We start from the raw sequence: 13,494 nt of genomic DNA, 5'->3' as shown, positions 1-13,494 counted from the left end.
AGCTGTATTTTTCCTCTCAAAACTTTGAGCTGTTGTTTATTTTCACCTCAGTTCTGCAGCGCACCATATTGGCATTTTCCATTAAAATGCACTCTGTTGGGTCCTTAATCAGTATTTACTCTAATATTGTCCTTGTTTTGTGTGACTCATTGCCAGTAAACAACCAGGATACAAAAACAACAGCAGCACCGTTTCCTTTGTGAAATCCCGTTGACTGAAGCCTAATGTTCTGGTATCGAAACTGAACCAAACCTGAACTTCTCCTGCTGTTCTTCCGGAGAAATCCACTTAAATGGCAGAAATCCCAGACAGGGCAGTGAAGATAAATCAGGATTGAGTGGAATTGCTCAGGAAGGCATTGGCTAAGCTAGGGTTTGGCATAGGTCAATTGTGAAGAATAGAGGGCCAAGTTTCAGTGTTTGGGGACGTTTTGCTGACACACCACCGAACCAGTTCTCCATAACGGAGTCCATCATGGATTCTACCGTGGTGTCAGAGGGTGTTTGAGGAAAATGTGTCATCAGCTGTAAAACCATTTAAGCTGGAGCAGAACTGGACCCTGCAACAAAGAATGATCCAATCATACCAGTAAATCCATCTTAGCCTGGCTGAACGTTATTAAAATGGAAAGTCAGTCCCGGAATGATTCAAGATCAGTTGTTGATCTCACTGAGATAATAATGTGAGGTGACTCAATCTAGAGTGAACAAAAAAAAAAGAAATCCTTCAAACATCAAAAAGCTGAAAGTGAGGAGCGGACAGATGTGAAAGACAAAAAGATGGCAGCAAGAAGTGTTTCGAGAAGAGAAAACATTTCCACCGACCAGGTTAACGCTCTTAGGGGGTAAGATATACTAACTTTTTTTTCTTACCAACAAATCTAGACATCTAGTAAAATGTTATTTTCAGGAGTGTGTGTGTTTTTTTTAGAGATTAATAAAAAATAATAAAAAAGGGTTTGGCATTAATGTGTGAATATGTCTTAATAAAGTCTTAATAAAGAACAAATAATTATTTTCACAGGACTGTAACTGTGTAACAGCAGAATGCTAATATATTCCTATTATTGAGGTAATAAAAAGGCTGATTCCTTATAGCCGTCGGTCATTTTTTGCTGCAGTGACTAATAATTGACACCAGATGGCGCTTCGGTTCAATGCGTCGACTCAAACGATTTTCAAAGGTAGAGAATGAAAATAAGTTTGGGATTGCCTTGCCAAGCAAACAGGAAGTAAAATCTCGAAATAAATAACATATTATGCAGAGGGAGAAAAAAAAGATAAAAGTAGCATGTAGCTGTTTATGCAAATGAACAAAATTTGCACTGGATTTACACATTCTTACGTCCCCTCTCTGTTCTGAACATATTTGATGAGCTGGTTATGATCTCTGAATCACTGCAGTTTAGTGAGTCAAAGTTTAATTTTCTCTGAAGATAAATCTGCATGAGCTGAAACTGATTCAAGCTTTAGAAAAGCTAGCAGAATTGTCGATTTTATGCTACATATTTTTAGCCAATTTTCTTTTCTTTTGTTTTTGTAGAAATCAGTTTTCATTTTGAAATTCTTTTTTTTTGTGTCAAAAAAAGCTACATTTCATTGATCGAGACTGATTTGCCACAGCAGTAAAAGAGTCAAACATCCAAGGTGGTGAGTACATTTCATGGGAACTTCATTTCTTCTTTTTGATGCATTATTATGAGCCAAAATATAAAATGTGTCAAACTTGAGGCCCGTGGGCCAAAACCCACCTGCCATAGCTTTTTATGTGGCCCTCTATCTAAACTAAACATTAAGTGTCCTTAAATATTATGTTTTCAGTCAAATTGATGCAATTTTTATCTGTTTACTATCAAATTATATCAATCAGTCCCTCCAGTTTCTTGAGAAATATTATGGAAATTCACACAAAATCAACAAATCCGCGTTCTTTGTTGCGCTAATAATTGAAAGTTTATTGCAGATTTTTCTAAAAACAAAAAAAAATAGTCAAAACCTTCTTACTTGTACTAAACATCCACCTCAGTCTTAATTGATACCAGATTATAGTCCACTATCCATACAGCGAGTAATAAAAAGCCGCATTTACCGTTACAAATAAGCACAAGTATTGCAAATATTTCCAAATTAGTGCCACAAATACTTTGGTTTTCATTGCAAAAAATCACAAAAAGAATCATGAAATCCTGGAGGGACTGAAAAGATGTTCAACAATATTATTCAATCTTAAGAATTGATTGATTTTTTTTTTACAGTTTGTGAACAGGTTTTATCAGTACATTTGGCACAACCAGCCCTTTAAGAGGATTCGTGATCTTGATTTGGCCCAAAACAAAAATGAGTTTGGCATCTTCGTTTTGGGCGAAGATGCCGTTACTCTACAGTGCAGAGTAACAGGTAAAACTGATATTGGCTTGTTCATTAGTCGGTCTCTCTTTTGGTAGCCAGTCTACAATCAGCTGCTCTGCAGAGAAAACCCTCACAGCGATGCAACTGTAGTTTTCACCGTACCAAGAGTAAAGAGTTCCCAGCCTTAATCATAACACCAAACTAGCTGAAATGCTCTTTCTTGCCCTCTTTTCAGTCTGCGAACCAGCTTCATTTCCCTTCTGGCTCATTTTTGACTTTACATGACTTCACCTGTGGATTTATGAATAAAACTTACACCCTCAAGCACACACTGGAGCTCTTGTCGTCTGTGTTTGATGAGCTGAGCCGCGGCTCTCCAAGGCTCTCAGCACAGTTTCAGAGCAGACCTATCAGACAGGCTTTATCAAATCCCACAACAGTCCTCTCTTTGTAAGCTCTCAGCTCACCACCCACATGCCAACCTCTCTCACAAGAACAATGTGTAAAGGTCACACATCTCCTGAGATTGATATTCAAATTGTACTCCATCTTCGACAGTAACATATAATTAGAATAATATATTAACAGAAAGGACTGGTGACCTGCCCAGGAAGGCCTGTATGGAGTTAAACTTTCATTTATTTTTTGTTTTCCAGTTTCAAATTTTATTATTATTATTTTTTAACCATCTTTATGACCCCAGTTGAGCTCCATATACTTACAACAAGTTTGAGATCAACTTCAGTTGCAAGATGAGGTAAATGATGAGGTTGACCTTGCTAAGAGACATTGCAACAAATGAGATACATATGAATGTATGAATATATGTAGCATCAAGAGGTATATACTATATGTAGGCATCTATGGGTCATTTTTGAGCTGGTGTACGTAAAAAAAAAAATCCACAATAAATGCAAACATTTGCATCAAATTTTTTTTCTTTTTTAAAATCAAATAATTCATATAATCACTTTACCCAGGAGGAACAGTAGAAATAATTAACTAAGGGCCAAAGAAGAGTAGTTTATTCGTTTAATTAGTATAACTTTTGACCAAAAATGACATGGAGGTCCAGATCAGGATCAGAAAAGATCCTGACCTACAAGGTTCTACAAATGTCAAACCTGTCGGTCTCTCTATGTTTGTGAATACTTTTTTTCTGACATTTTGTGATATAGAAAAGAACAGTGTTCACTAAAAAGTAAGAAAAAAACAAAACTGAGAGACGTTTTTTTTCGTAGCCACTGACACTTAATGCAATGTGGGCGATACGAACTAAAAAAAAAAGAAGAAAAAAAAAAAGGTGATAGCCAATGATCCAAATGCCCAAAACTGCATTTACAGGTAATATTGACAACAAGATGTCAAATCAAACAAAGGGAAGCATATAGAGATCAGAAGTTGAGTTTGGCCTTCAAATTAAAAGCATGTTGCTTTTTAACATTGATTTGAAAGTCAAATAGTAAACGCAGTTTACTTTGCTTATTTTCTTTTTGTTGTTGTTGTTGTTGGTTATACTATTTTTTTCTTTTACAGACATTTGTTCCTTTGTTTACTGGTTGCTAAAACGGCGGAGTCTGTCGTGGCTTGTAGTTACATTTTAACCCGATTAGGACTAAAGCAACTTGTACATTCAAGCTCTAGATTTAACATTAACATTCAACATTAAACCGTTTTATTTACAATACTCACCACCATTATTGGCTTCATTTCATATTTCCGTATACATGAGCGTAATCGTCCATTTGTGAGCACAACAACCCCAAATCTCAGCAATGGCTAATTATTAATTATTAATTGTGTAACTCCAGTCAACATACGGACTGTCTGCATGTTGAAAGGTCCAGGTCATGAGTATATTCATCAGTTGGGATCGCTCATTGAATGTTCAGACCTAAATCCACTTAAGAATATGTTGAAAAGCAGAAAATCTAAACTGTAATGAAATGAGAAACAAATACATTATTTATTTATTTTTTACTAGTAGTATTAAAATCTGAGCTATGGTATATTTTTAATTGTGAGTCTTTCTTACGATTGTCTTGGTCATGCTCACAAAATAACTTTTCACTCCTAGAGGTAATTTTTCATTGGTGTGACGTAATCATCAAATTTTCTGACAAACTGAATATTGACGTTTTCAAGAACAGAACGCCACGACTGAACTACTAAAATACATTTCAATCATGATGAACCTGTAGAATACCACTGGTTAAACATATTATTTCTCTGAATGTACTAATTCTAAGTCGTCTTTTATTTTATTTTATTTTATTTTATTTTATTTTAATATATAGGCCCCCAAACCGGAAGTAGTGTTCTTGAGGATCACAGTTAACTTCGCAGACTGCCTGGTCTGGCCAACCAGCTGGGGAAGGATTTCCGACCCACTTGCAGTGAAGATGGTGGCAGTTACAAGAGTGAGGAGCTTTCTGTCGCCCGGACGAGACGGAGAAACAGACAGCCGTCTGTCTTTTTTGTTTCTATCCAGACCCTAACTACGTCCGAGAGCTAAGACAGGGAGGGGCGGAGGTGTGGAGGGGGGGAGTGAAAGGGTGGCAACCAGCCACCGAACGGACGGAAGAGGACGCACCACCGCCGGAGCGCACAGCGTTGTGTTTGTTGGACACATGCATGCCAGCGAAAACTAGTGCTACCCAGACCTGAGGAATTGCTTGCGATCTGGAGATAAGGAGAGTGTTTTTTTCCCCCCTTTCTTTCTTTCTGGATAATCCAAACGAGGATCACCAAGAGCCAGAGAGCCGCTCTGTGGATTTTCTCCCGTCTTTGCTCCAAGGGAATGCGAGAGGAGGAAATCCAGCCTCATCTCCAAATAAGCAGAGACTCCTAACTGGGTCTCCGCTCCAAACGCAGGAAATACGGCCTGGAAGAAAGAGAGAGAGAGAGAGAGAGAGAGAGAAAGAGAAAGAAAAGTTTGGGAGTTGGGAGGCTTTGAGATGGGGGGTGGAGGCTTTACCATAACATTTTTAGCCTAAGCAATCCTCGTGCTTCTGGGAAGAAGTTCAAGAAAAAAAACAACAGTATTCCCGTTTTTACATGCAGCGGGGGTGGTGTTATTTGCAAGAGTTTTGATCGTCACTATTTATAGCCCAGCCTGGTCCGAAGCGAAACCGTTCCCCGTAGCTGCATGTATGTTTTGCCAACTGCGCGCAACAAGTTGCAGACACTCCCAGCAGAGGCAGAACACAGGCTAAAAGAAAAAAGAAAAAAAAAGAAAAAGAACCGGGGCAGTGCATGGAGAGTTATTTTCCCCCCCTTTCTTTTACTAGTGCGGATCATGCGTCTTTGAAAAGGGGGGGAGGAAGGGGGCAGACCCTGAGACCCTCTCTTTGGGAAAAGCGGAGAGAAAGAGAGAGAGAGAGAGAAAGAGGGAGGGAATAAACAGAGGAGATCCGGAGCTGAGAGTTCAGGAAAGGACGGGGCTGCATCCGTGGGAATAGGCCTGGCTGTCAGGGGCCTCCTCTGTGAGTCGGGTGTCCAAAAAAAACCCCCCCCCCCAAAAAAAACCTCGCTTTTTGTTGCAAAAAATAAATAAATAATAATAATAATAATATAAAATGGAGAGGGGCTGCTGCAATAAAGATGGCAGGGGAATCTTGGGAATGAGAAATGGAAAGCCTTCGCGCACTGAGCCGTTCATTAGAGTGGATGCAGTGGGAGGTAATTACAGCTCGCACACTTTTTAATTAACTGCTTTAAGACTTTACGTCCGTTTAAGGTCGACGTTCTCTTTTGATAAGCTATTAATTATTATTATTATTATTGTTATTATTATTATGCGTCTGTATTATTTCAAATAAGTGCAATTTTATATATATTTTTTCTTCGTAGCACCGGTTGCTGCTCGTACATGTAGTATTTTATTCGTGGAAAAAGGAGCATAAATAGTGGAGTTATGCAGAATAGTACAACCTTTGTAACCAACTGTTGACGGCTATTATTATTATCATCATTATTATTATTATTCCTCATTCAAACAACCCAGTTAAGCAACGATGGGAGAAACTTTCCAATTGCGCACATTCAGTGGCTGATAATCGCCAGTCGTGCACATTTGAAGAAGAGGAATCTGTTGCACCGCTACCAGCAGCAGCAGCTTGCCGAGAAGGATGCCGAGTCCAGGAGGCAGGAGACGGGATGATGAGATTGTTTGCACCGCAGCTGGAGAGCACACCGGACAGCCTCTGTGGAGAGGGATGCGTGCAACGCGAGTACTGACGCAAAGGCGAAGCTGCGGCTCGGATAATGGTGTTCTGTGAGCGTCTTAATGTGAGTGACTGCGCGTAGCCGACTCGTTTGTCCCCCTTCCCTCCTCCCACTCCTCCTTCAGTGTTAATTTTCCGACAAAAACCTTTTTTCTTTTTTTTTCTTTTTTCTTGTTCTGCCTCCCGTGTCAGTGTCTGTCCTCCTCCACCTTCCCTGATTTGACTCGGCGGCACCAGAGTAAATTACTGATTGATTCAACACCTCAGTGACCGGCCCCCTCCCCCTCCCACCGCCTCTACCCCCGCTTACCCCACTCCCATCTCCCATCGCCTCCGCTCGTCAGCACTAGTCAACATGGCCACTCTGCAACATCACAGGCAGCTTCTTATGCACGGCACGGAGGTGAGCTGCGACTCAGCCAGGGGTGATGGCGCCATCACGGTGCGGATTGCCAATAATTCCACCCGGATGCAGCAGCAACAGCATCATGAACCACTTCGGGTTGCAAAGAGTGAAGGAGGAGTGGGAGGAGGCGGTGGAGGAGGAGGGGGTGCCAGTAAAGTGAAACCTGCCCTCCACAAGTACAGCATCTCCTCCAGCTGCAGCTCAGCAGACTCCAGACCCGTCATAACTTACACTTCCCATGTGCAGAAGAAGGCCCCTCCGCTGTTTGAACGCTCCGCCGCCCAGTGCTGGGACCCCAAGTTTGACTCCTCCGTCCTGGAGGATGCCTGCCAGGAAAGGTGTTTTCCACAGAAGCAGAGGCGATTCCGCTATGTCCTCTTCTACCTGGCAGTGGCTTCCCTACTCTGGGGGGTGTACTTTGGGGTGAACAGTGACCGCTGTCATCCTGTGACCTTCCTCGCCCCCACTGCCTCCTTTCTGGCCTTGCTGGTGCTTTTGTTTTTGTTCACCTTCACCAAGCCCTACATGTGGCTGTACAACCAGACCTCCCTGCTGCTAATAGTCCTTACATTTGCCATCACTTTGGCTTCACAGATGCAAACTGCTACCTATGACTGGGCTGCCAAAGCGAACGCATCGTACACCTCTCTGAACAAAGAGATTCTGCCTCGGATGTCCTGCATCTCCCCCGTTGGCACCTTTTCCCTCTGCATCGAGGTCCTGCTATTGGTATACAGCGTCCTCCATGTCCGTCTGTATGCCTCAGTGATGCTGGGCCTCCTGTATTCTGTCTTATTTGAAGCGTTAGGATGGCTGCCATTGCTTCAGAGGAATTATGAAGCCACTGGACAGGTGTCAAGTTTGCAAAACACGCTCCTCTGGCTTGGCCCGGGCAAGGGTCTACTCCACCTGTGCGCGCACGTCATTGGCATTCATCTTTTTGTCATGTCCGAGGTGAGATCCCGCAGCACCTTTCTTAAAGTGGGCCAAGCCATAATGCACGGCAAAGACTTGGAGGTGGAGAAGGCCTTGAAGGAAAGGATGATCCACTCGGTCATGCCGAGACGAGTTGCAGACGAGCTGATGAAGCAAGGCGACGATGAGGGTGGCGGTGAGAATTCGGGAAAGAGGTATTCCTCCGGCGCCTGCTCTGCCTCGGCTGTGGCAGTGGGCAGCGGCGGGAGCGGAGGAGCTCTACAAAGCCAAAGTGTTATAAGTTCAAAGAATAACCCTCATAGCAATCACAGACGTAAAAAGACCTCGATACCCCGAGGACAGATAATATTCAGGCCCTTTAACATGACACGCATGGAGCCTGTTAGCATCCTCTTCGCCGACATTGTGGGCTTCACAAAAATGTCTGCCAACAAGAAGGCGCCGGCCCTGGTGGGCCTCCTCAACGACCTGTTTGGTCGTTTTGACAGACTCTGTGAATTGACCTGCTGCGAGAAGATCAGCACGCTGGGAGACTGCTACTACTGCGTGGCAGGGTGCCCCGATCCCAGACCGGACCACGCATACTGCTGTGTCGAGATGGGACTGGGCATGATCCAGGCCATCGAGCAGTTCTGCCAGGAGACGTGCGAGACGGTCAACATGCGGGTCGGCGTCCACACGGGCACCGTGCTGTGTGGGATCTTGGGAATGAAGAGGTTCAAGTTTGACGTGTGGTCGAACGACGTCAATCTGGCGAACTTGATGGAGCAGCTGGGCATGGCGGGGAAGGTTCATCTGTCCGAAGCTACTGCCCAGTTCCTGGACGACCGCTACCAGAGGGAGGACGGGCAGGTGGCCGAGAGAGCAGGGCAGAGTGCAATTGAGAAACTGAAAGGTAAGTGACTGCTTACCTCTGATTTCTTCACCAGGTTGCAGAATGAACTCACTTAAAATGCCAAGCCAGCTGACAGATACATAAGATCATCTTCAGAGTTGTTTTTGCGTTGCGATGTCATCACAAAAAAAGCACTTGAACCTAGTGTGTGCACTGATCAGGTCTGGCCAGGGTCAGTGCATGATTAGACGGAGCTGAACGATGTTATCCGACCCCTTAATCCAGTCAAAATTAAGCAGAGATCAGAATATAACTCTCAGATTGGAGCACCTGAAGTGTAGGCAGGTTTTATTTTTAAACGTTCTGGGTGTCACTCCACATTTCCTAGTATCTGAAAATAAATCACATGCTCTATATTAGGAGCTTTCAGCAGATGTATTTAGGGAACGTGGATCACCCTCTTCGTTTAAAATCCTAATTACACCAAACGGAGGTTTTGCGTAGGGATCTGTGTGGTCTTGACATTCTGGGGCACGGCTCTGCAGACGTATTTTTGAATCATGCATGCTTGTGCCACCGAGATTAGGACCGTTAATCTTCAGATGTAACAAATGGATTTTGAAACCCTCGCTGCAGACGACTGTTTGCAATGTGCATAATAACAACATAAATGGATGCCGACAGCTCAAGGATCACCAGATAAAATTACATTTGGAGAGAGGGCTTAGATGTGTGACTGTCAGAAAGCTGGTGTGTTTGATAAGCTTGTTTAGATGCAGACAAGGTCGTGGCCCTCTCGTGGATTTTGTTTTAGCTCTCTCTTTGGCTCGCGCTCTGGTTGTGTTTGTGTTCTGACGCCGCTGCTGGGCGGTGTGAGCTGAGATTTTGCCGTCGATGAGGTGAGGGCCGGCTGGATTTACTGTTCTTAGACGGGTTATTGCGGTGGGCTTCAGTGGACTGCGCGAGTGCTCGTTTCGCTGCGTCCGCGAACTTCTGTGGAAGGTTGCAAACCCCAGAGAGAGACGGCAAACAGACAGACGTCTGGCATTTATGCAGGCTTGAAATCTGTCAGACTCTTCTGATTGGGTAACCACAGTCAAGCGACAGGTGCTTGTATGTCGTCTAGATTTCTATTTTGAGTTTTTATTTCACTGAAAATCACATAAAAATGGAATAAAACAACAACAAAAAAATGCAGCAGGTTGTGTACATTGTATAGCAAAATGTAATTAACAAGTAAATACATGAAATAATTAATTAACCTCTTAACTGTCACCTCAAAAACATGTTGTCCTCTTGATAGTTAAGGGGTTTAAAGCATTGCAATTAGATTAAAATGGCAAATCTTACTTTTCTTTTCTGTTAGTTTATCCAGATTAACTCCTATTAGTTTATAAATTGTGGCGTTCTTTCCGTTTTTCTTTTGTGATTTTGTTCCTAATTCACGTAGAGCACTTTGAACTGCCTTGTTGCTGAAAATGTGCAATATAAATAAAATTTGCCTTACCTTACTTTAGGAAAAACGTCCAATTTCTACATACATGTCGTCAGTTCGGTCGTTCTGATGGATCTAGAGTCAATTACATGCATAATCAAACTCAATTTCAGCTACTAAGCAATGCAGAAAAGTTCATTTTATCACTCGGATTGGTCAAAGAGTATGGAAACCCGTCAGATTGTATCGAGTCGCTATAACAGCCATCGATCCTCCTCAGTTGGAGCAACAGTCAGTCGCATTGAGTCCTTAACTTTGCAGAGATCCCTCATACTGAGCATGCATGTAGAAACAGCGGGGAGGAGAAATCCCCTCTAACAGGAAGATGCTGAACCTCTATCTGCTGCAGGCACCTGGGTCGGTTTCAGAAGACGAAACGTTCACACGCAGAGAAGCGCTGATCCAGGAGTACTTTCTATGTCAATGAAAGAGGAAAGTCACTGGCAGCAGTCGGTCATTTAGACGCCTCCTCTAGGAGAGAAACACAGCAACACAGATTAGCCCTAAGCTAATCGCTCTAACTTTGAGCTTTATGTAAAACGACAGTTTAAAGTTTGGTCTTGAAAAGCAGACAGGGTGTCTAAAACTGGGCCTTAGTTCTACAGAAGAGGAGCCTGATAACTAAAGGACCAGCCTCCCACTCTAGGAACCAGTCCTGCAGACTGAGAGTGAGGCGCTCTGTTATAGGAACACATGGAACAACCAAATCTTGATTATTAAGGGATTTATATGTGACCAGGAGTATTGTGGATTCAACAGGGAGCCAGTGAAGAACAGCAATGATCTCTGTTTTTAATTTCCATCCGAGTATTTAAGTACATTATTCTACAATAAATAGTTCAGGTTAAAGTAACAGATGAGTTGACTGATTTTGCTGCAGGACAAGATATTTCTAACTTTCACCATTTTGTAGCGGTGACAGAGGAAGGTCCTAGAAAACTGGTTTATATGGGATTTAAATAAATCGTGGTCAAGGATGACACCAAGGTTCTCCATTTGTTACCAGATGCCAGCTTAACGGTACGCAGTGCGGTGAACCGGTCTGCTTCTCGGAGGATCGGCTCCAAAGACGACAACTTCTGTCTTGTTTGTATTTAAAAGCAGAAAGTGTTCAGACATCTAGGGTTTTTTATGTCTTCCAGACATACCTGTAGTCTACTTACCAGATCGGATTCTGTGGGATTTCTGAATATAGGTGAGTTTTATCGGCGAAACAGTGGAAATGCATCCCGTGCTGTCTGATGGTTTTACCAATCGGAATCAAATGCGAAGTAAAGAGAACTGACTGAACCCTGTGGTACTTCACAGAAAACCCCGCAGTGCTGTGAGGATTTATGATTCACGTGAACAAATGAATCTGTTTGGGCCGAGTGATGTTCGTTTGAACCTGACAGCATGTTGGAGCCTTTCTGAGGAAATACTGTGCTGCAGCTCTGAGTGGGACAAGTCCGTTATCTTTAGCCATGTAGCTTTCACCACCGCTGCCTCGATGCTATGGCGCCTTAATGTCATTATACTGTAAAAATCACATGTCGTTATGTTAGTGTTGTTTTTTTCCATTGGTTATTTCTGTATTTTAATACAGATAAAACAAGCAAACGTACAGTCACATCAACATTAACATCACCCCGGCTCAGACACACAAAAAAGTAAAGAAATGAAGACACATTATTGCAATATATATTATGTAAAGCTCTGTGGGGAAAAAAATAGCAGAAATATCCAGATCAGTATACAGTACAAAGGAGTCCTAAATATTATGAAACACATTTTCTCTATTGTGTAATTTACTAGTTAGAAAGTCCAACAACACAAATTCAAGGACAGTTTGTTGCCATTGTGTTTTGGATGGAGCCTTATCTGTTATCCAGCTCAGACATTTCCTGTACAGGACGCTGACAGAGTGTCAGCGTCCTGTACAGGTGTTTCTCCACAGCTCTTCTGAAGAATCCCAGTAACATATACATTGGATTACACTCGGTGCTAATGGAAAAAGATCTTGTCCAACTCTTCCTGTATACTGAACCAGAACTGTTGAATTTTCCTACAAAGACAGTGAGTTAGATTTACCCACCTCTATTCTACGTTTGGGGCAAAGCGGAGAAAGGTCTGGATTAAATCGGTGACGTAGATGGGGTGGTATGTGGCCACGATGTGACATTTTAAGTTGAGTAGCTTTTACCTTATTACAAACACTCAAATATTTAGCATTTTCCCAAGCTTCACTCCAAGCCTCGTTGCTGATCTCCATGGATAGCTCTTTTTCCCACGTCTCCTTTAAAAAAGTCAGTACGTAAACCCCAGTTTTAAAAAAAAAAAAAAAAAGCTACAACAGGTCTTAACAGAGCTTATAATTTTAGCTTAAATCACTGATTTTCACAATCAGAGACATTTTGGTTGTTGCATTCTTCAAAATGTAGTTTCTCACCTGTAAATACAGAAAGAAGTCATGTCTGTAAATGTTATATTTGGTGATTATTTCATAATTCCCTCATAGCTGTCCACCATAAAATAAACTAAGCTGTTGCTGAGTCTCACTGGAATCCGATTGGTTAATCGCCTCCCACCGATTAGCATTACTACAATGTGACTTTGATTGATTAGGCTGACTTATAAAATGAACTGATGTTGTGCATTCCCTGATTTCAAGCCAATGAATTAAATAGTGAAATTATGTTAGTGCATTCACAGCAAACACATGTATTTTCTTGTAACAAAATAAACAGATCTATCAAACTGAACAAGATAAGTACAGATTGTGTAGCGTGTTGAGTAGAAATGTGGTAAATGATTATTAATTGCATAATTTAATGACACCCGCTACACATAAAAAAGATAATTAGATAAACAAATATTTAAATATAATACTGTAGGTTCATTACATCTTAAAAGGCCGACTTATAAAGAATGTGGACATGAAATAATCAAATGCTAAATGATGGATTTATATGTAAATAATGCGACTGCATTTCTAATTTGTTTTGCGTTTATTTTGAAATTCACATTGCTATCAACACTTCTAAATCATGACTTACTAATATTTTGTTAAAGAAACTCCGTCTGCATGGTATTTGGAATATATCTATTGAATTCTGACAATTGTAACCCAGATTTACCTTTTTTTGTTCGTTCTTTTATCAGATTAATTGAATAACCACAGGGCATCTTTCAGAGACTGCCTAAATGATCTATAATAACATGTTGTGAAGTATAAAACATAGATTTGCACCAGTGTTTCATGTAGACAC

At 41.8% G+C, this 13,494-nt stretch overlaps 1 protein-coding gene and 1 long non-coding RNA gene across 3 annotated transcripts in view; one reads left to right on the top strand and one right to left on the bottom strand.

The window, feature by feature from the left end:
• Positions 1 to 4,600: 4,600 nt before the first annotated feature.
• LOC107833379 (uncharacterized) lies at positions 4,601 to 6,964 on the bottom strand. Its single transcript, XR_001659120.1, has 2 exons — positions 6,885 to 6,964; positions 4,601 to 5,232 (listed from the first exon to the last, which is right to left on the bottom strand). It is a non-coding gene; the product is annotated as an uncharacterized LOC107833379 (long non-coding RNA).
• LOC103154140 (adenylate cyclase type 9-like) overlaps positions 6,885 to 13,494 on the top strand; it is a 42,539-nt gene continuing 35,929 nt past the window's right edge. For both annotated transcript variants that reach the window (XM_016662491.1, XM_007575321.2), the window contains exon 1: positions 6,885 to 8,811. In XM_016662491.1, the coding sequence (XP_016517977.1) occupies positions 6,930 to 8,811 (1,882 nt within the window). In that variant the 5' untranslated portion in view covers positions 6,885 to 6,929. The remainder of the gene's footprint in view (positions 8,812 to 13,494) is intronic.

The sequence above is a fragment of the Poecilia formosa genome, unplaced genomic scaffold, assembly GCF_000485575.1.
Source record: "Poecilia formosa unplaced genomic scaffold, Poecilia_formosa-5.1.2 Scaffold375, whole genome shotgun sequence".
Lineage (NCBI taxonomy): Eukaryota > Metazoa > Chordata > Actinopteri > Cyprinodontiformes > Poeciliidae > Poecilia > Poecilia formosa.
The sequence above is the reverse complement of the archived record's forward strand: the minus strand, read 5'-3'. Positions and strand labels throughout refer to the sequence as shown.